The sequence below is a fragment of the Tympanuchus pallidicinctus genome, unplaced genomic scaffold (assembly GCF_026119805.1).
Source record: "Tympanuchus pallidicinctus isolate F22 unplaced genomic scaffold, pur_lepc_1.0 scaffold20, whole genome shotgun sequence".
Taxonomy (NCBI): Eukaryota; Metazoa; Chordata; class Aves; order Galliformes; family Phasianidae; genus Tympanuchus; species Tympanuchus pallidicinctus.
This window is the reverse complement of record NW_026294722.1, coordinates 13,992,420-14,012,793: the sequence shown is the minus strand read 5'-3', so window position 1 is coordinate 14,012,793 and position 20,374 is coordinate 13,992,420. Positions and strand designations below refer to the sequence as shown.

Genomic DNA, 20,374 nt, shown 5'->3' with positions numbered 1-20,374 from the left:
TAATCACACCATATTTTCAAAGCCCTTCTAACTTCTTGTTAGAACTGAGCAATGGAGGATAATTATATATTCATTCAACCTCCCTTTTTTACATTTTGAGATAATCAGCATGACTTGACTCATAATTGTTTACAGTATGCTGACATCCAGTTCCAATCAAAGAGATCTGTATCTGTATTTTCACAAATTCTCTTTTCCTTGAAAAATTTGTTGTTTTTGTTTTGTCACAGCCAATTTTCCTTTCTCTTAACAAAATGGAATTTGCAGGACCAGTGGTGCTTGTCATTGATTCTCCCTCATCTGATCTGCTTCTTGCTATTGAGTTGGTTCTCCCAGGAGTTCTGTTCTGCCACAAGCAAATGACAAAGGATCATGCCTTTGAACTAGAAGAACAGTTCCGGTACTGAAATTAAATAAAGAAATCTTTCTAATTTTTCTGTTCAAGAACACTGCCAGTGTTTTCATATTTAACTGTTGTAGTGGAATTTCAAGGTCTCAGCCTGAACCAGTGGGTGAACTTCACGAGTACATGAGTGTCTGGAGAGAGCGAGCACGGGGGCTTTAGAGCCACCCCTCTGTCTCCATGATATTTCAGGTCCCATCTGAGTCTGCACAGGTCCCCATTCCCCCTGCCATTCTCTGCTGCAGCCCGATGGTACAAACGAGATAGGGTCACATTCCTCTGCTCATCCTTTTCTCTGTTACCAGGAGGGATGAGTTAATTCCTCTTGGATATCTTTTCCTATGGCACCTATTTCTCAAATAAAGGCTCTGTCATTACTTTCGTTTGCTCTACAACTGGTTGAGATTTTGACTGTAGCCACCATTGCTTTTTACCCCTAGAGTCTAATGGGAGAAGTGAGAGGAAGCACCATGAATTTCTACCAAACACTGTAGGTATGCTTGCTTCATCACTTTTTTTCCACTCTCTGTCAAGGCTAGTGGGGTAAGAATCCTCAACAAGGGAAAAACTGGGGTGAAAGTACTCAGAGAATCTGCTGGGAAAAGGTGAAAAGGAATTGGGCAGTGTTATCTGTAAGAGTGGATGTGGTGATGCCCCAAACTGCAGGTGTATTTTTTGTTGGATGTTGGCAGCAGTGTTTTCTTTGTGTAGCTCTGCTTCATGGTACGAGCGGTGAGAGGCAGTCAGAAAGCTCACTTGGCTGTCTGCTCAACAGGCATCACATTGAACCTCTATTTCAATGGCGAATATATGATGTCTGCTGGCAGTCAGTTTGGGTATGCAGTTTCTGTGGGAAGAAGGATGGGACTGAGGAGACAGCTGGCCTTTAGAGAATATGGCCTCCCAGTTGTCCCTAAAAGCAGCTTATGCTACCATGGCCCGGAGTCACAGAATCATGGAATCATAGAATGGCCAGGGTTGGAAGGGGCCTCAAGTATCACAAAGCTCCAACCCCCCCCCCTACAGGCAGGGCCACCAACCTCCACATTTCATAGCAGCCCAGGCTGCCCAGGGCCCCATCCAGCCTGGCCTTGGACACCTTCAGGGATGGGGCATCCACAACCAGGCCTTCCTGAAAGATCTGAGCATTCACTGTAGGGACTACATGAGTTCAGGAACTGCTCTGCTATCCATAGAAGTACATGAAAATTGTGAGTGAATGATACTACAGCACACCAACCAATATTAGTACTGCTGCTAATGCTGAAGGAGGTAAATTAAGAGATGTAAGAGAAAATGTGAAGTTAAAAGAAACAAAGTTCTCCTAAAACATTTGCTGAGAGTTTTACTCACATAAGTGTTTCCATGTATTAAAGTGGTATTGTTCACATCAATAAAGGATTCAGTCTTTAGCCATGCCATCTTTTTCAGTGTAGAAGATTTTAATGTGACCGTCGTGTACATTCATTAAAAGACAAACAGATGTTTTACTGCAGTATTCATTTCATCTACATCTTTTTAGTTTAGATTAATATTTTTCTTTTTCATCTTTACTATTTTGTCAGTGTTCAAGGAATTGAGAAAATGACAACGCGGCATAGAATTGGTGGCTCAAACTCTCTTGTAACAGCTGTCACTAAACTATTTCTCAAATAAAGGCTCTGTCATTACTTTCGTTTGCTCTACAACCCGTTGAGACTTTGACTGTAGTTCAGAATACAAAGGTAACAGAGGTTACCTTATGTGCAAAAACTGTGACATAGGTGGGCAGCACATTTACTATATGTAGGACAGAGACTTTTCATGCTTTTTTCCCTTTGCAAAAGGTAATTTTTTTTATTTTTTTTTTCCACTAGTTTATCCTCTGGGAAGTTCTTTTCGTGTTTTAGATGAGTTCCAATGTGGTACATACAAGGTTCTATTCCCTTTGGCCAGTAATTAGATACACTCTGTAAACTTTTTTTTTTTTTAACAGTATATGTAAAAGAAAAAAAAGCATGTACAGTTTCCATAGTTTACAACAATATTTGATCATTCTAAGATCAGGGTTTTCTCATTGTCCTTTATTAACCCAGAGCATGGTTGTCCAACACTTTGGATTACCTGGGCTGCATAGAGTAACAGGAATTGCCACGGACTGCATATAAAACCTGTAATAAACTGAATATATATAAATAATAAAATGCATGTTTTACATGTTTTTGCAAAAACATGAAAAACAGGGAACAACAAAAACTAGTGGGATGTTAGACCTTGCTTTTGTGAAATTGATACATCAGGTTTGTTCAATAGCAGCGGTTGCCACTCCTGGTGAGTTCTCAAGGTGTTCATCAGCAATTTTTGATGAAATATTACTTTTCCGGTGCTTCACCTTTGACAATAATTTTTCACAAATGTACATATGTACAATCAATGAAAGTACAGATGCTATAGCTATGAAATGTACCAAAGGGCTTGGCTACGCAGTTATTATACCAAAGCAGAAAAGACAGAATTCTTACCTATATCCTGGGCTTGCTTATGAAACTCCAGTGGAATGGATTTCCAGAAGAGATCCTTCCCCACAGGCAGTCAGCTCTGAAATGGGCCTAGGAGAGGTGGAGCCAGGCTCCATCCCTTCCGGCAGCACAGCTGAATTGCCTTCACCTGTGTTCCAATGGCTGACTCATTGCTCACCTCAGATGATCACCAATCCCCTTCCATCCCAACCCCAATTCCAATCCCAAACTCATGTCCAATTCCTATCTCCAATCCAATCCCCTCCCAAATCCCACATTCCCACATCCCCTCCTGCCACACACATCCCCATACACCCTCCTACCCCACACAGGGCCCCAAATGGCCCCCAATTCCCCAACTGTCCCCAAGAAATGTCCCCAAATGCCTCAAAAGTCTCCAAACAACGTCCCCAAATGTCCTAAATGTGCCCAAATACAGGCCCCAAAGGGCCCCAAATATCCTCAAACAGCTCCATATAATGGCCCCAAATGGCCCAGAAGGCGCCAAAATAATGTCCCACACAGGTGCCAGAAGCTGTCAAGGATGGTGACAAAGGTGACAGAGGCTCTGGTTGTGTGTATTTCTGAAGTTGTTCCGCACCTGTGGTGTGGAGATGGTGATCAGGGACACGGTGGTCCCTGCATGGCCCCATGGTGCAGTGTGGGCTGTAACCAGTGATGTAGCGCACGATGCCTCACTCCTCAACTGTGAGCACGGTGCTGCTGTGAGTGGCATCACAGTCAGTGACGATGATGAGGATGCAGCGTGTCTCAGGATGGGAATCATTCTCTGCCCTGAAGATGTACTCCCTGCCACACCCCTGCCCTTGAGGGGTAGGGGTGGGCAGGGGGCAATGGGGACAGGAAGGAGATAGAGGTGTTGTGGGGACATTGGGAATACAAAGAGGACCATGGGGATATTGGGAGTGGATGTGGAGATAGTGTGGATGGGGGGGCACTAGGGATGGCGAGGAAGGCGTGGGGACATTGGCAGCACAGAAAGGACCATGGGGATGTGGGGGGTGGGTGGATGAACACTGGGAGGCACTGGGAGGAGGGCATGAGGTCATGATGTGGGTTTGGGGACACTGGGGAGGTGACTGTAGGGACACTGGGGATGGGATGGAGGGAATGGGGACACTGGGGGCACAGAGGTAGGCATGGGGACGTGGGGGTGGGAGTGGAGATGGAGCACTGGGACATTGGGATGGGGAGGGGACATTGAAAGCACCTGCAATGCAACATGGGGTGATGCACAGTGACCATGGGTGATGTGTTCTTTTTTCTGTTGTTTCATGGCTGTATGGGAACTGTGAGCTCACAACCTAAAACAGTGATTGAGCACTTGGTGAGGGGTGCAGCCCTGCAAGCACTGGAGGGAGCAGTTCACCTGGGATAAGATGGGGCTCAGCCTGGCTCCACCCCTCCCTGAGGGCTGGAAAGCATTGTGGCAGCATCTCTTCTTGGAGACTGTCTCTTTTGGGGTGGGGGATCCTTTCTTTACGTTAGAGCTGTGAGCTTCTCCCTGTTGGTGGGGTTTGTGTTTGTTTGTTTGTTTTTTGAGGAGGGGGAGATCCTGACCATGCTGAAGGGCAGCATGTCTACTTGGAGGCTGTTTTCTTTGGAGCATGAGTGAGTACTGGTCCTTGGAATGGGGTGAGGGATTACTTCCTTATCTCAGGGCAGCAATGCACTATGGGGTCTGGCTCTCCAAACAACTGTGGGAGAGTTCAGACTTCGATAGAGATGTATCAGTATCTGGGCGGTGCAGGCAATATTAAGAGGCCATGCGAAACATGGGCCTGTTTGCCTGCCGAAACCGCGCCGGATTACCAACATTAGACAGTATAGACTCCCGGGTGGACAAGATGAAATATCGAGAACGGTGCAGGAATTAGAAAAAGTGGGCATTATAAAAACTGCACACAGCCCATATAACTCCTCCATATGGCCAGTGCAAAAGTTGGATGGCACATGGAGAATGACAGTAGATTACAGAGAATTAAATAAGGTCACGCCGCCGTACCCAATATTGCCTCCCTAATGGACACATTGAGTAGGGAGATAAAAACTTATCATCTAGCAAATGCATTCTTCAGCAGCCCAATTGCTGAGGAATCGCAAGATCAGTTTGCGTTTACATGGGGAGGCAGGCAGTGGACCTTTCAGGTCCTGCCACAGGGGTACGTGCATTCACCAACGTATTGTCACAATCTAGTGGCGTGTGACCTGGCTGATTGGAGAAAACCTGATGATGTTAACCTATATCATTACATTGATGATCTCCTGTTGACATCCGACTCACTGGAGGCAGTAGGACAGGCAACAGATTCATTAACATTATTTACATTATTATCATTATTTACAACAGAGGGAATGGGCTATAAATCCCCAAAAGGTGCAAGGTCCAGGCCTGTCCGTAAAATTCCTGGGGGTGGTTTGGTCAGGAAAGACCAAAGTGCTACCCAGTGCTGTTATAGATAAGGTTCAGGCGTTCCCAGTCCCTACAACATCAAAGCAGCTGCAAGAGTTTCTAGGTATATTGGGTTATTGGCATTCCTTTATACCTCACCTAGCGCAGCTGCTAAGGCCACTGTACAGACTCACAAAAAAGGGGCAGCTATGGGACTGGGGGAAAACCGAACAGGATGCTTTCCAACAAGCAAAACTGGCAGTTAAACAAGCCCAGGCATTGGGTATAATCGATCCTACCCTCCCAGCCGAGTTGGATATTCATGTTACTCAAGACGGCTTCGGTTGGGGCCTGTGGCAACGCCAGAGCTCTGTTCGGACCCCCATTGGTTTCTGGTCACAGGTTTGGTACGGAGCAGAAGAAAATACAGTATGATTGAAAAACAGTTATTGGCTGCCTATTTGGCAGTAGAGCCAATAACTCAAACAGCTGCAGTTATAGTCAAGACCACTCTGCCAATTCAGGGGTGGGTGAAAGATCTGACCCACCTTCCTAAGACAGGGGTGGCCCAAGCACAAACAGTGGCACGATGGGTCGCCTATCTCAGCCAAAGGAGCAGTCTGTCTTCATCACCCTTGAAAGAAGAACTCCAGAAGATCCTAGGCCCAGTTACGTATCACAGTGATGCACCAAAAGAAATACTGGTCGCTCCACCAGAGAAGAGTCCCGTTCAGGAGGGAAAATATCCTATCCCTGAAGATACCTGGTACACAGATGGGTCCAGCAAGGGCAACCCGAGCAAGTGGAGAGCAATAGCATACCATCCTTCCACCGAGACAATCTGGTTTGATGAGCGGGATGGTCAGAGCAGCCAATGGGCGGAACTGTGAGCCGTGTGGATGGTTATAACCAAGGAACCCGGTGATGGTATCCTGAACATCTGCACAGATAGTTGGGCTGTGTACCGGGGGCTCACTCTTTGGATTGCACAGTGGGCCACCCAGGAATGGACTATCCATGCCCGACCGATCTGGGGCAAAGACATGTGGTTAGATATATGGAATACGGTCAAACACAGGACTGTACGTGTGTACCATGTTTCTGGTCATCAGCCCCTACAGTCACCGGGAAACGATGAAGCCGACACACTGGCCCGAGTTCGATGGATTGAGAATTCACCATCTGAGAACATCGCCCGCTGGTTACATCAGAAGCTACGGCATGCTGGACAAAAGACAATGTGGGCAGCTGCTAAAGCATGGGGACTGCCCATACAACTATCTGATATCATCCAGGCATGCTAGGATTGCGACGCTTGCTCCAAGATGAGACCGAGATCATTGCCCGAAACAACAGCCCATCTTGCTAGGGGACACAAAACAGCGATGGCAGGTCGATTACATCGGACCCCTTCCTCATTCCGAAGGGGCAAGATACGCCCTGACCTGTGTCGACACTGCAAGTGGGTTACTGCGGGCCTATCCAGTACCGAAAGCAAACCAGGCATATACCATCAAGGCACTCACTAAACTGATGTCTGCCTACGGGACACCTCAAGTCATCGAGAGCGACCAAAGGACTCATTTTACTGGTGCAACGATACAACGCTGGGCAGAAGAAAATAACATCAAATGGTGATTCCACCTGCCATATAATCCAACGGGGGCAGGCCTCATCGAACGTTATAACGGTATTCTTAAGGCTGCCCTGAAGACAGACTCCCAGTCCCTGCAGGGGTGGACGAAAAGACTGTATGAAACCCTGCGGGACCTGAATGAAAGACCTCGAGACGGCAGACCCAGTGCCCTGAGAATGTTGCAGACGACATGGGCCACCCCGCTTAGGATCCAAATTACGGGCACTGATCATCAGGGAAGACCCCAGATTGGTAACGAAAATAATCTTCTGCTCCCTGCCCCTGAGAATTTAGATCCGAGTACCCATAAAATGAAACGGCCCTGGAAGGTGCAGGTAGGACCCAAGTGGTGTGGCCTACTTGCACCTTGGGGGAGACTATTGGAGGTGGGAGGCTCAGTAGTCCCTCCAGTAATAGGTACATGGCCTACTGATACTGTGGTCAACACTCCGATCTTTAGAATCATAGAATCATAGAATCACCAAGGTTGGAAAAGACCTAAAAGCTCATCCAGTCCAACCGTTCGCCTATTACCAATAGCTCCCACTAAACCATGTCCCTCAACACAACATCCAGTCTTTCCTTGAACACCCCCAGGCTTTGTGACTCCACCACCTCCCTGGGCAGTCCGTTCCAGTGCCTGACCACCCTTTTTGAAAAGTAATACTTCCTGATGTCCAGCCTGAATCTCCCCTGCCGTAGCTTGAAGCCATTCCCCCTGGTCCTACCACCAATGACACGAGAGAAGAGGCCGACCCCCAGCTCACTACAACCTCCCTTCAGGAAGTTATAGAGAGCAATGAGGTCTCCCCTGAGCCTTCTCTTCTCCAGGCTGAACATTCCCAGCTCCTTCAGCCTCTCCTCATATGGCCTGTGTTCCAGACCCCTCACCAGCTTTGTTGCCCTCCTCTGAACGCGTTCCAGGGCCTCCATGTCTTTCTTGCAGTGAGGTGCCCAAAACTGGACACAGTACTCGAGGTCGAGTACAGGGGAACTCTCTGCTCCTGCTTGCAACGCTGTTTTTCTGATGCAAGCCAGGATGCCATTGGCCTTCTTGGCCTCCTGGGCACACTGTCGGCTCATGTTCAGCTGAGCATCAATCAATACCCCCAGGTCCATTTCCTCTACGCAGTCCTCCAGCCACACCGCCCCAAGCCTGTAGCGTCGCCTGGGGTTGGACCCGGCATTTGGCCTTGTTGAAACTCATCCCATTGGCTTCAGCCCAGCTCTCCAGCCTGTCCAGATCCCTCTGTAGGGCCTCGCTACCCCCAGGCAGATCCACACTTCCAGCCAATTTGGTGTCATTTACTGAGGGTGCACTCGATGCCCTCATCCAGGTCATCAATAAAGATACTGAAGAGGACAGGCCCCAGCACCGACCCCTGGGGAACACCACTCACAACCGGTCGCCAACTGGATTTAACTCCATTCACCACCACTCTCTGAGCCCGGCCTTCCAGCCAGCTCCTCACCCAGCCGAGAGTGTACCCATCCAAGCCTCGGGCTGCCAGCTTCTGCAGGAGAAGGCTGTGGGAGACAGTGTCAAAGGCTTTGCTGAAGTCTAGGTAGACCACATCAACAGCCTTTCCCTCATCCACCAGATGGGTCACTAGATCATAGAAGGAGATCAGGTTGGTCAAGCAGGACCTGCCCTTCACGAACCCATGCTGGCTAGGCCTGATTCCCGGTCACCCCGCACATGCCACTTGATCTCCCTCAAGACAATCTGCTCCATAACCTTCCCTGGCACCGAGGTCAGGCTAATAGGCCTGTAGTTCCCCAGATCCTCCTTATGACCTTTCTTGTGAATGGGAGTCACATTGGCAAGCCTCCAGTCTTCTGGGACTTCACCAGTCAACAAGGAGTGCTGACAGATGATGGAAAGCGGCTCAGCTATCACCTCCACCAGTTCCCTCAGCACTCTCGGGTGGATCTCATCTGGCCCCATCGACTTGTGACAGTCCAGTTGGAGCAGTAGGTCTCTGACTGTTTCTTTCAGAATCACAGGGGGATTAGTGTGCTCCCCAGCCGAGATTACCAGGTCAGAGAGAGGAGTATCCTGAGGATAACTGGTCTGACTTTTAAAGAGAGACGTAAAGAAGGCATTCAGAACCTCTGCCTTTTGCTTATCCTCAGTGGTCACATTCCCAGCCTCATCCAGCAAAGAGTGGATATTCTCCTTTGTCCTCCTCTTACTGTTTATGTATTTATAAAAGAGTTTCTTATTCCTTTTCACGCCAGCAGATAGGTTAAATTCAAGCTGGGCTTTTGCCTCTCTGATTTCACCTCTACACATCCTAACGACTTCCTTGTATTCATTCTGAGAGGCCTGTCCCTCTTTCCACAGGCGGTAGATTCTCTTTTTCTCCCGGAGCCTCAAGAATAGCTTCCTATTCATCCACGCTGGTCTTCTTCCCTGCCGGCTCATTTTGCAGCTCAGGGGCACTGCCTGCTCCTGCGCCCTTAAGACTTCCTTCTTGAAGAGCAACCAGCTCTCTTGGACCCCTTTACTCACTAAGACTGAATGCCAGGGGACTCCCCCTATTAGTCCCTTGAACAATTCAAAGTCCGCCCTCCTGAAGTCCAAGGTAGCAATTTTACTATTCCCCTTCCAGGCTCCACCATGAATCACGAAGTCTATCATTTCATGGTCACTCTGTCCAAGACAGCCTCCAACCTTCACATCCTCCATCAAACCTTCCCTGTTTGCGAACAGCAGGTCTAGTGGGGCAGTTCCTCTAGTGGGCTCTCTGACCAGCTGTATCAGGAAGTTGTCCTCTACGCATTCCAGAAACCTCCTAGACTGCTTCCTCTGTGCTGTGCTGTACTCCCAGCATATGTCAGGGAAGTTAAAGTCCCCCATGAGGACAAGGGCAGGCGACTGTGCAGCTCGTGCCAGCTGCTTATAGAATACCTTGTCTGTCTCTTCATCCTGATTTGGAGGTCTATAACAGACACCCACCAGGGTGCCTGTCTTGTCAGCCCTTCCTCTGATCTTTACCCATAGGGATTCAACGTTATCGTCCCCAGTCATAACCTCAGTAGCGTAAAAGCATTCCCTAACATAGAGAGCCACACCGCCACCCCGCCTTCCTTGCCTATCTTTCCTGAAGAGTTTGTAGCCATCCATTGCAGCGCTCCAATCGTGGGAGCGATCCCACCATGTTTCCGTTATGGCAACTAGGTCATAGTTTGCCTGCTGCACAATGGCTTCCAGCTCTTCTTGTTTGTTGCCCATGCTGCGTGCATTAGTGTAGACGCACCTCAGCTGAGCCCCTTGCCTTTCACCTAATCCCAATACCAGTTCCCCAGGCTGTTCTCTAGCAGGCCTGGCTTTATCCCCTTCCCCCTTCCTATCTAGTTTAAAGCTCTCTCTACAAGTCCCGCCAGCTCCTGGGCAAGTATCTGTCTCCCTTTTGGAGATAGGCAATTCCCATCAGCAGACCTCAGGCTAGGTGCTGAGTAGACTGCCCCATGATCAAAGAATCCAAAATTTTTGCGCTTGCACCAGCCTCTCAGCCATGCATTTATAAGATGGCTTTTCATGGTCATCTCAATGCTCGTTCCTGCCACCAAGGGAATACTGGCAAACACTACTTGTATGCCCGCTCCATCAACCCTTTTACCTGCTCCTCAACCCTTTATTGCTAAAGGGACCCCCATCGTGTCCCTGTGGCAGATCAGGACACCTCCTTTGGTGCCTGATATCGTTATGCAGCTGCAGACATCCGGACAGAAGGTGTGGTACAGGCGGCCAGGACGTGCCCCAGTACAAGCGGAAGTGTTGACCCAGGATAGAAATACGGCCTGTATCTTGCCCTGGAGAGCAGACCTTCCCCTCCTGGTACCTGTGAAACATCTGTATTACTCCCCGTGAGTCTGTGAGCCTTCAGGACCACTGGAAGGAACAAAATGCCATCAAGTGTTCCAGTGTTGCTGTCAGATCACGTACAACACCTGGTGATGGTCTGCATGGGACTGATGGAACATAGAACGGACCTGCACCTCAGGACCTCATGCCTCCAGTCACATCATCGAGCACTGGCCCATACAAGAATATAGACATCCACTAATCATCACTCGTCTTGAATTGTACCAACACACATCATGATAAAATTGTATAAGCATCGTGATATACCGGATCTCTGTATTAGGGAAAGCTTACCCTTTTGTTAACCTGATCATCGGTTCACGCCGTGAAGGGATGGAGTGTATGGGAACTGCGGAGTCACGGCCTGAACCTCTGATTGATCACCTGAGGCGAGCCATGAGTCAGCCAGAGGAGCACAGCTGAAGGCAATTCACCTGTGCTGCTGGAAGGGGGGGAGCCTGACTCCACCCCTCCTAGACCTATTTAAGAGGGGAAGGATCTCTTCTGGAGATCACCTCTCTTGGTGTTTTGTGGTGAGCTCAGCTGAAGGGTAAGCCTTTCATTTTATTCTCTTTTGTTATCATTTTGTCTCTTTTGTCTACTTTGCCTAACTCTCTTGATTATATTGTGATTATAAAATCTTGATATCCATTGATTATACAGGGGCCCTGGAGTTTGAGAGCGTAAGCGTGTACTGCACTGCTGCAGTGCCTCGAGCAGATCCTCAGTATTATCACAGCAGTAAATAAACAACTCAGATTTAACTCCCAGACTAAAACATATGCTAGGTGAAAACAATATTGCAGAAACAAATAAAACTCATTTCATGTATAAATGCATAAATACACAGAGTCAAAGAACATGTGTGAAAGCTATCAGGAAGCCATGCTTTACAGGCTTTTGAGATTGTTAGAAAAATCCAAAAAAGAGAGCAAGAAAAATACTAATCCAGTTCTTTCATACGGAAAATAAGAAGACAGTCCTGCTAAGCTAGTGGAAGTTTTCCAATTAAATTCACCTAGGCCAAGAGCGCCAAGAATATTAGCAACCTTCGAGGAACATCCAGGAAGACTTTCTGAGGGCAGACAAGTTCAGGATTCGTGTCAGCAGGACATTATCGAGCAGCTGGTCTGCAGAGCAGTTTTCAAAACTGTGCAGCTAGTCTTAGTCTCTTCTGTTTGCGCCGCCCTGTCCTTACCCGGCGGTGGGCACGGGGACGGGGTGGCTTACCTGAGCTGCAGAAAAGACCGCGGGCAGAAGCGCCGAGAAACGAACGGTAAACATTTAATTGACGAACGCACAGAGCGACAGAGAGACGACCGCCGAACGGCGACTGAAAAGGACGGCTCGGTGCCGAAGGGGGACGGACGGGCCCCCGCGCCGCCTTCCCCTGAGCGCCCGGCGTCCCAAAGGCACAGGGCGGCGGCGGGGACGCGGGGCGGCGGAGCACCACTTTCCCCGCACGGAGCCCCACGTCTCCGCCAGCGCCATTGCGGCAGCCCCCCGGCCGCCATTGGCGGAGAGCCAGCGCTCGGCCCCGCCTCCTCCGTGCCGCCATTGGTCGGCCCGCGGAACGGGGCGGGCACCGCTCGCGGGGTCCTTTCTGTCCGCGGTCGCGCCGTCGTTGCGTCATCGCCGCGCGCGTCCCGGATGGCCCCGGCCCGGCTGCCCACGCCGATGCCTGTCGCCGCGCGCCCACTCCGCTTCCGGGGCCACGGGAGGAGGAGGGCGGGGACGCGGGGGATCGAGGCGATGCCGAACCCGCGCCGCCCCTCTGCGTGCGGGCCTTCCTGGAGAGCGGCGAGCACGGGTCGCATCCGTGCCGCCGGGAAAGCGCAGAGCGGGGGTGCGCGGCGGTGTTCAGGGCGGGATGATGAGCGGTTTTTTTTTGTGCCTCCGCCGTTTTTGGTGCGACGAATGACTTCGGGTTCAGCTGCTGATGATTTGAGGAAAGCAAGAACCAAAGGCGCACGCCTGACTGCCAGGCTCCAACTCGCCTCGATCAGCGCCCCTCTTTCGGGGCTGCCCAGCTCAGCTAGGAGCTGCTCCTGGACACCAGGCGGGTCACAGAACCACAGAATCGTAGGGGTTGGAACGGACCTCCAGAGGTCAACGAGTCCAACCCCTTGCCAAAGCAGTTCCCTACAGCAGGTTGCACGAGTTAAGCCAAACACTACTGCCACGTAAGTTGCAGAAGCGATTTTAGTAGTGTGTGCAAGCAATACACTGCAGAGGAAAGAACCATTGCTAACCCACTCCCTGGAGGCATACAGGGCTCAAACAGGATGGGAAATGAATTTGGGTGATGAATATTGGTTAGCTAGTAGCTGCCAGGTAGCTGTGACTCATGCCAGCTACAACCAAATCACTCTGACAGCTGGAAAGGGACGCTTGAATATTAACAGCATTGTCAGTTATACAGCACTGGTCTTAACTGCTTTGCTCTTTCTTTTTTTTATTATTATTATTATTTTGTTTTGTTTAAATGAATGCTCACAGAATTACAAGACACCAAATAAAATGTACTTGTAGCTTATAGTAGTTCCACATTTACAAAAGGTGTTGACATTCACTGCTCTTCACCTATGAGTTTTTGCACTGCTACAGGCTTGTGCAAGACGAACCTAGAAAGAAAGAGCAATTCATCAAGAGATTATAACACACAGCCACACTTCTGTTTTCCACCTGGAACAGAGGACACCTTTAGTTTCGATTCAGTTTTTCAAAATGTTGACAATAGTTATTTTTCTACAAGTGCGAAATTTTATCCCTCCTTCCCCTTCCCTTCCCAGTTCATGCTGCTTCTTCACTAGCGGTAGGAGCTAAGATACAAGACTTGAAATAAGAAGCTTCTGTTACAGCTCAGTAGCTTAACAGTTAAGGACAATAATTAAGGACAGAGACAATGCTGCATTACAGCTTCAGATCTCGAACAGAAAAAAAAAAAAAAAAGAAAAAAAAAAAAGACTTACAGACAGCTTCTTCATAATGCCTCGTGCCTCTGGATTGAGATGAAGAAGATTCTTCTTGGTCAGATCACTTGCTGTTAAACGAATGCTCTGCAAGAAGCCAAACACCACCAAATCTCAGGTTTCCTGATTGTTTCGCTGCAGCAGCTACAAGCAGCAAAAGTAAAACTCTATGCACACTAGGAGGCCGCGTACATGCCAACAGCCACACGCAGCTTGACCAGCTCATCCCGTACTGCCCTTGGTGTGCTGACGCGGCACTGTGAGCAGAAGCACAGCACAGCACAGTCTGCATTCTGCTTAGACCAGAATTCTTAGACAGCTCCCACTGCTGACTAAGAACTTCTTCAGGCTCTTTTTAAGCAACATTTACCTCCTGATAAGCTGCGGTGACACAAGTAATCGGGAGAGAATGGATGAACAGCAGTCCCTTGAAACTGAAAAGGCCCCAAGAAGGCACAGGCTCTCCTTGCTGCATAGATTTTACAGACTCAAGTTTGATTTTACCTCCCCTCCTCCAACAGGAACGGTAATGAAGATATCATTGCCATCAGCAAGGGGGCTGCCATTAGCAGAGATGGTGTAAACACGTTCAGTTACTGCGGGTGTGCGCAAACCCGGCGTCTTGAAAACACTGGAAAAAGCAACAGGTAAGGAATTTTACTGCAATTTCTTAGAGCACTTGGACCAAAAGTCTTCCATTGCAGTTTCAAAGTGCTGCTGGAAAATATTCTGCAACCAAGATGTAAGGAGCAAGCAGCAAGGCACTCCTCTGTGTAAGAAATTAACAGAGAAATGCAATAGAATACAGACCTGGAATCAAACCTGGGTGTGACGAGGGAGGCGCCTCCTCGAGCACAGAGATCGAGATTTCTGCCAGTAGCCGGAGTGATAAAGCTGCTTTTGCTTGATCTGCTTAAAAGGAAGCATGTAAGCAGAGCCCTGCTCTCAGAAGAATAATTTTAATGGACACGTAAGCACTGTCTTACCAAAGACCTGGACGAGACAACCCAGGGTCCTCACAGATCACCCTACGGCACGCCATGCCCACACCACCCAGCCTGCTAGGCCACGCACCACCCCATTCAGCAGCTACGTTAGCACCGCAATTTTACCCTCTGCTTCTGAAATCCTGCCATAAAACTCGTCGCCGTTACCTTTGACTCATGCGTTTCACTCTTGGTGAAGGAGCTCTTCTGCTCCTGGACGCTGGTGCTTTTTTAGTGGACGTCCTCACCTGAAACACATTAGCTGCCAAGTCAGTCATTTCCTTCTCCCGGGACAGCCAAGTCTGCACCGAGCAAATGCTCCCATACAAAAAGCTTGGCTCAGGAGGCTCCTTCCTGCAGCACGGGAGTCTGACACAAGCCACGGGACAACCTTCTGAGACCTTCCCCATTCGAGTATTACCCTCATATCCTTTCCCCAAAGCTCAGCTGCAGAACTTCAGGAGGATAACAGACCACCTTAACTTCCAATCTGACTCAAGACGGTTCATGTATTTACCACTGCCCACAGCAGAACTCAGAAACTACAAAGCTGAAAAGCACTGCTGGTAAATATTTTCAACGTGGCCCAGACTGTTCTGCTCTAGGGAATATCACTCCCTGCATACAGCAACGCTGAAGGCACCCGCTCAGATGAGAAGGGTGAGACTCTCATGTGCAGAAGTACAACAGGAATAAAAGCAGAGGTTACCTGCAGTGCAGTCACTGCTCGCCACAAGTAACAGCACTGTCTGCCAATGAAAGCCAGCTTGCAGCATCACCGGAACGATCAGGAGGCAACAGCTTTTTCAAAGTCACCCTTACAGCATCCTGCACAGCTGTCCCACCATAGGCATCAGCATCGTCTCAGTACATAGTTTACATCCCGGGAATAAAAGCCATCACAAAGAGCAGCTGCTTACCTTTCCGTTTCTTGGATTAGTACTTGCAGCTGCTTGCTCCAGAAGTTGGCCATCGTGTTTCGCTTTCTTTGCTAGAGGAAGCAAAGGAACCTCTGCTGCTTCTTCAGTAGCTTCAATACCCTGTTTAGATTTTTCTGTGAAAAGGAGAAAGCACTACTCAAGTTGACAGGAAAAAAAAAACAACTAACGAGGCATAATTGACCATTAGCTAAGGTAAGGAAATGTACTACAAGCTTCTTTTGGCAACAGCTTGCTTCCAAACTCTGAATTCTGATGACAACAATAAAAAGAACACGGCTGTGAATTATTCAGAATGCTTTAATTAAGGCAAGTAAAACTACTTCAGGTTGCAGGAGTAAAGGTAGAATTGCATCCCTGTCTGTAAATGTAGCGAAGGCTGTAGCTAAGAACCAAATCAGCATTCACAGAATGTTAACTACTGACCTTTTGTTATGATTTTCAAAGGAGTCTGGATAAATTCTGCTGTCAGCTTGTTTATTTCTGTTATTCCCAAGTCTGCCTAGAATTAAGAGGTCATAATATTGTCAGGATGATCAGTACTGCGAGTTTGTGATGAGTCAAAGTTGCAGGCAAAATCTTTATAACTATTTCACAGCAAAAATATCTTTACGTTCTTCTGTTGTGCTCAAACGAATTCCTTCCTCGTTATTCCAGACACAATGGATCTCGTGCCCTTCAGCACCAGCACGCCTTGCTGGGCAGCTGTGAGCATGCTTCACCTACTCCCTGCTGCTCAACACCACAGCAATGCTTCAGCTTACTGAGAGGCGCGTGCTCTTCCAGAGGCCTAGGAGCAAACCCTCTTGGCACGGGGCTCCGCAAAATGACTCCAGGAGAGCAGAGCAACCTTACAGATAGCAGGAGAGAAGAGAAGGGCTGGTGCATTAGGGAACAGCGATCACCGTTTGTGATGATGGAGAAGCCAATGGAGAGTTGATGATATCGCATTTAGTTCTTTTTTTCCTTCATGACCATCCCTGAAGAATGTTAAAATGTAGAGAGGATTGGCAGAGGCGCTCTGGCAGAGGCTGCCCAGAGCGAGCCCGCTGCTGTACGGTGTACATGGGCGAGAGCCCTCAAAGCACAGCTGGCACACTTGTCTGCTGTTTGTATATAATCTGGCATGGTTTAAGCCTTAAAAGCTACACTCCTGAGGGCGCTAATGCTTTTATGCCCTCCAATGCCTTCCCAGGGACTCTGTCAACAACAGAGAGATGTTTCAACAGGTTTTTGAATCACAGAATCACAGAATCACAGAATCACCTGGGTTGGAAGGGACCTCAAGGATCATGTAGTTCCAACCCCCCTGCCTAGCAGGGCCACCAAACATACACATTCAGATCAGGTTGCCCAGGACCCCGTCCAACCTGGCCTTGAACACGTCCAAGGACGGGGCATCCACAACCTCCCTGGGCAGCCCGTTCCAGGGCCTAACTACTCTCCTTGTGAAGAACTTCCCCCTAACATCCAACCTAAATCTTTCCTCCTTCAACTTTGATCCATTTCCCCTAGTCCTGCTGTTGTCAGCCCTTCTGAAGAGTTTACTCCCCTCCTGGGTGTAGGTTCCCTTCAGGTATTGATAGGCTGCAATGAGGTCGCCCCGCAGCCTTCTCTTCTCCAGGCTGAACAAGCCCAACTCCCTCAGCCTGTCCTCATAGGGGAGGTGCTCCAGCCCCCTGATCATCTTAGTCGCCCTCCTCTGGACCCTTTCCAAGATCTCTATGTCTTTCTTGTACTGAGGGCTCCACACCTGGACACAGTACTCCAGGTGGGGCCTCACAAGAGCCGAGTAGAGAGGGACAATCACCTCCCTGTCCCTGCTGACCACCCCTCTCCTGATGGAGCCCAGGATCCCATTTGCCTTTCGAGCTGCCAGAGCGCACTGCTGGCTCATGTTCAGTCTCTCGTCCATCAGGACCCCGAGGTCCTTCTCTGCCGAGCTGCTCTCAAGGCCCACTTCTCCCAGCCTGTACGGGTGCCTGGGGTTCTTCCGGCCCAAATGCAAAACCTTGCACTTTGCCGTGTTGAACCTCATTAGGTTCACCCGAGCCCAGCCCTCAAGCCTGTCGAGGTCCCTCTGAATGGCATCCCTTCCTTCCGCCGTATCAACCGCACCACTCAGCTTGGTGTCGTCAGCAAACTTGCTGAGGGTGCACTCAATTCCTTCATCGATGTCATTAATAAAGATGTTAAAGAGCACCGGTCCCAAGACAGACCCTTGGGGGACACCACTTGTTACCGGCCTCCACCTGGACATAGAGCCATTGACCACCACCCTCTGTCTGCGGCCTTTCAACCAATTGCTTATCCATCGGGTCGTCCACCCATCAAATCCACTTCCCTCCAATTTGGAGATGAGGATGTGGTGGGGGACCATGTCAAAGGCCTTGCTCAGGTGTTTCCCTCCTCCCTTGCTTTTCCTTTCCCCCCCCTCAAAGTTTCTGGACATTTCTGGAACGTCCCAACCAACACAATCTCATTGTTCACAGTGTCACATTTTCGGAACGTGCTTTTCGTTATCAGTATCGACTGGGGATCTTCCCCAAAGCTGGGTAGCATCGATTGGTAGAGAGTGTGGAGGAACTCAGGAGAAAACTCAGAGAAGTGGACACTCCCAGTGCCACGGAACTCCCCTCCCAAACTCCTGCAGAACCCTGAGAGGTTAGACAAGTATTGAAGAGAGGAAAGGCCGCGGCCCCAGCAGACCTAGGGAGGCACAAATTATTTGGGGCCTGGCTCAACAGCACGCGAGAGAGTTTGAGGAGCTGCTTCGTAAACAATCAGCACTGAAGCACAGCTCCTTTCAGCACCTTGACTGATTCATCCAGTTCAAACCGGATGTTTAAAGGAAAGGCCCCCTCCACACGACATGCTTCTGATGCCACTTGTAGTAAGCGGCTTGGGGTGATCACACAACGGGCTCAGGGGGGAAACCGCGACCATCCAGGAATTCTGGGAGTGACCTGGAAGGTCCTTTCCAACCTCGGCGATCCCTTAGCGTGAAGTTAAGCAGGCCCAAAAAGCCGGGCAAGGAGTAGCACGAGCACGCAAACCCTGCAGGGGACACTGCAGCATCTCCTCCCGCTAAGCCTTAATGCAGTTCAGATCCACGTGCGCAACCCGCGCTATCGCAGCGGCGCTCCTGCGGATACACAAAGCCTTCGTCTCCTCCAGGAATGCACCGCGCGCCGGGGAAAGTTTCCCATTCGCACCGGATACCTACCGTCACCGCCTCCTCCAGGACCTTCCGGCTTCCCCCTTCAGCTAGAAAGAAGACATCTCAGTTGGAAGCGTCGCTGCGGTCCGCAGCCGGGACAGCTCCCGCAGCGCCGTAACGCCGCTGCAGGAGCGGATAGCGCACAGCAGGCGTTCCGGCGGCGAGCGAGCGGCCCCGGGCAGAGGGGGCGGCGCACCCGCCCGCGCCCCCCCCCGTTGTGCTCGCGCGAGCCCCGCGCGCCGCGTCCCACCGCTCCTCAGCGACGGCCTCCGAGCGCCGCTCCAGGGCAGCCCGCCCGCGCCCTCCGCCCACGCCCCCCGCCGCTACCGAAGAACTGCAGCCAGTTCATCTCGCGGAGCGCCACGGGCAGCCGGAGGAGCTCCACGTCGTACAGGTTCTCCATCTCCTTGACCAGGCGCTCCCCGTTCGCTCTCAGCTGCTCGACCCGGCTCCTCACTATGGGGACGGACGCGGCGTCGGACGCGGCCCGGGCCCGAGCGCGGAGCTCGGCCCGGCCCTCGGCCCGCCCGCGGCGTACCTTCCCGGTCGAAGTCCTTCAGGAAGGCGCTCAGCTTCCTGCCGCCCGCGGCCGCCTTCCTGCGGGCAGGAGCCATGAGGGTCGAGGAACAGCGCGAGCGCACCGAGCACCGCTCCCGCACGGCGGGACGGCCCTGCCCGCTCGCGCCGCGTTCAACCGCCGCCCGACGCGCGCCCGCCGTTCAATCGGAGCTCCTCGAGCGGCGGCGCAGCCAATCGGAGCGCGGCGTGGCGTGATGACGCGCTGCGCCATGGCAGCGACGGCGGATGCGGTGGGGCCGGGCCGGGCGGGCCGGCGTGGCCGTTGTGCTGCTGCCGTACAAGGAGCGAGCGGCGGAACCGGGCCTGGCCGAGCTGCTGCGGCGCGGGCCCCGCTGCCCGTCGTCGGCCGACGCGCTGCAGGGCCTGCGGGACGCGGAGCGTTACTACCGGCGCCTGCGGCCTCCCGTGGCGTGGCTCCCCGGGCAGGGCTGGGGGCGCGGGCAAGGAGGAGCTTTCGGAGATGAGCTGAATGAAGGGAAACGAGCTGCGCTAAAAGTGACGTGCTTCTCGGGCTGCTGAATTCGCAGCTACAGAGCTGGCCTTGGCTGCCGGTTACAGACGCCTTTCGACAGACTTCGATGCTTGGTACAAACGGTGGCTCTCCCGTTTCTCCAAATAACCCTGTGCGCTATCCTAGCGATAAGAACCAGACGGCACGCTAGTACTCAGTACTTTCCCTGAGATCACCAGGGTTCTGTGTCCTTGCATGTGGTCGGTCTTTCTGTGGTGGCTTCCAAGGATGCCCCCACACCTCCTCAAAACCCTCCCTAAATACCCAGAATGCTCCAAGACTCCCCCCCCCCCCCAAAGATCCCCAGGGGCTCATCCCCCCAACACTCCCCAAAGCCCTTAAGCTGG

At 50.9% G+C, this 20,374-nt stretch overlaps 2 protein-coding genes across 2 annotated transcripts; both read right to left on the bottom strand.

Moving 5' to 3' along the window:
- Positions 1–11,683: 11,683 nt before the first annotated feature.
- Positions 11,684–12,691, bottom strand: LOC128080911 (uncharacterized). Its single transcript, XM_052683711.1, has 2 exons — positions 12,052–12,691; positions 11,684–11,951 (listed from the first exon to the last, which is right to left on the bottom strand). Exons 1-2 carry the CDS (start codon positions 12,636–12,638, stop codon positions 11,936–11,938), a joined length of 603 nt encoding a protein of 200 aa, XP_052539671.1. The 5' UTR covers positions 12,639–12,691; the 3' UTR covers positions 11,684–11,935.
- A 550-nt stretch (positions 12,692–13,241) lies between these two features.
- Positions 13,242–19,656, bottom strand: LOC128080908 (borealin-like). The gene is made up of 10 exons (XM_052683705.1): positions 19,476–19,656; positions 19,265–19,393; positions 18,944–18,984; positions 16,144–16,219; positions 15,700–15,833; positions 14,948–15,027; positions 14,604–14,702; positions 14,298–14,424; positions 13,794–13,880; positions 13,242–13,445 (listed from the first exon to the last, which is right to left on the bottom strand). The coding sequence occupies exons 1-10, from the start codon at positions 19,549–19,551 to the stop codon at positions 13,401–13,403; spliced, it is 894 nt and encodes a 297-aa protein (XP_052539665.1). The 5' UTR covers positions 19,552–19,656; the 3' UTR covers positions 13,242–13,400.
- Positions 19,657–20,374: the final 718 nt, after the last annotated feature.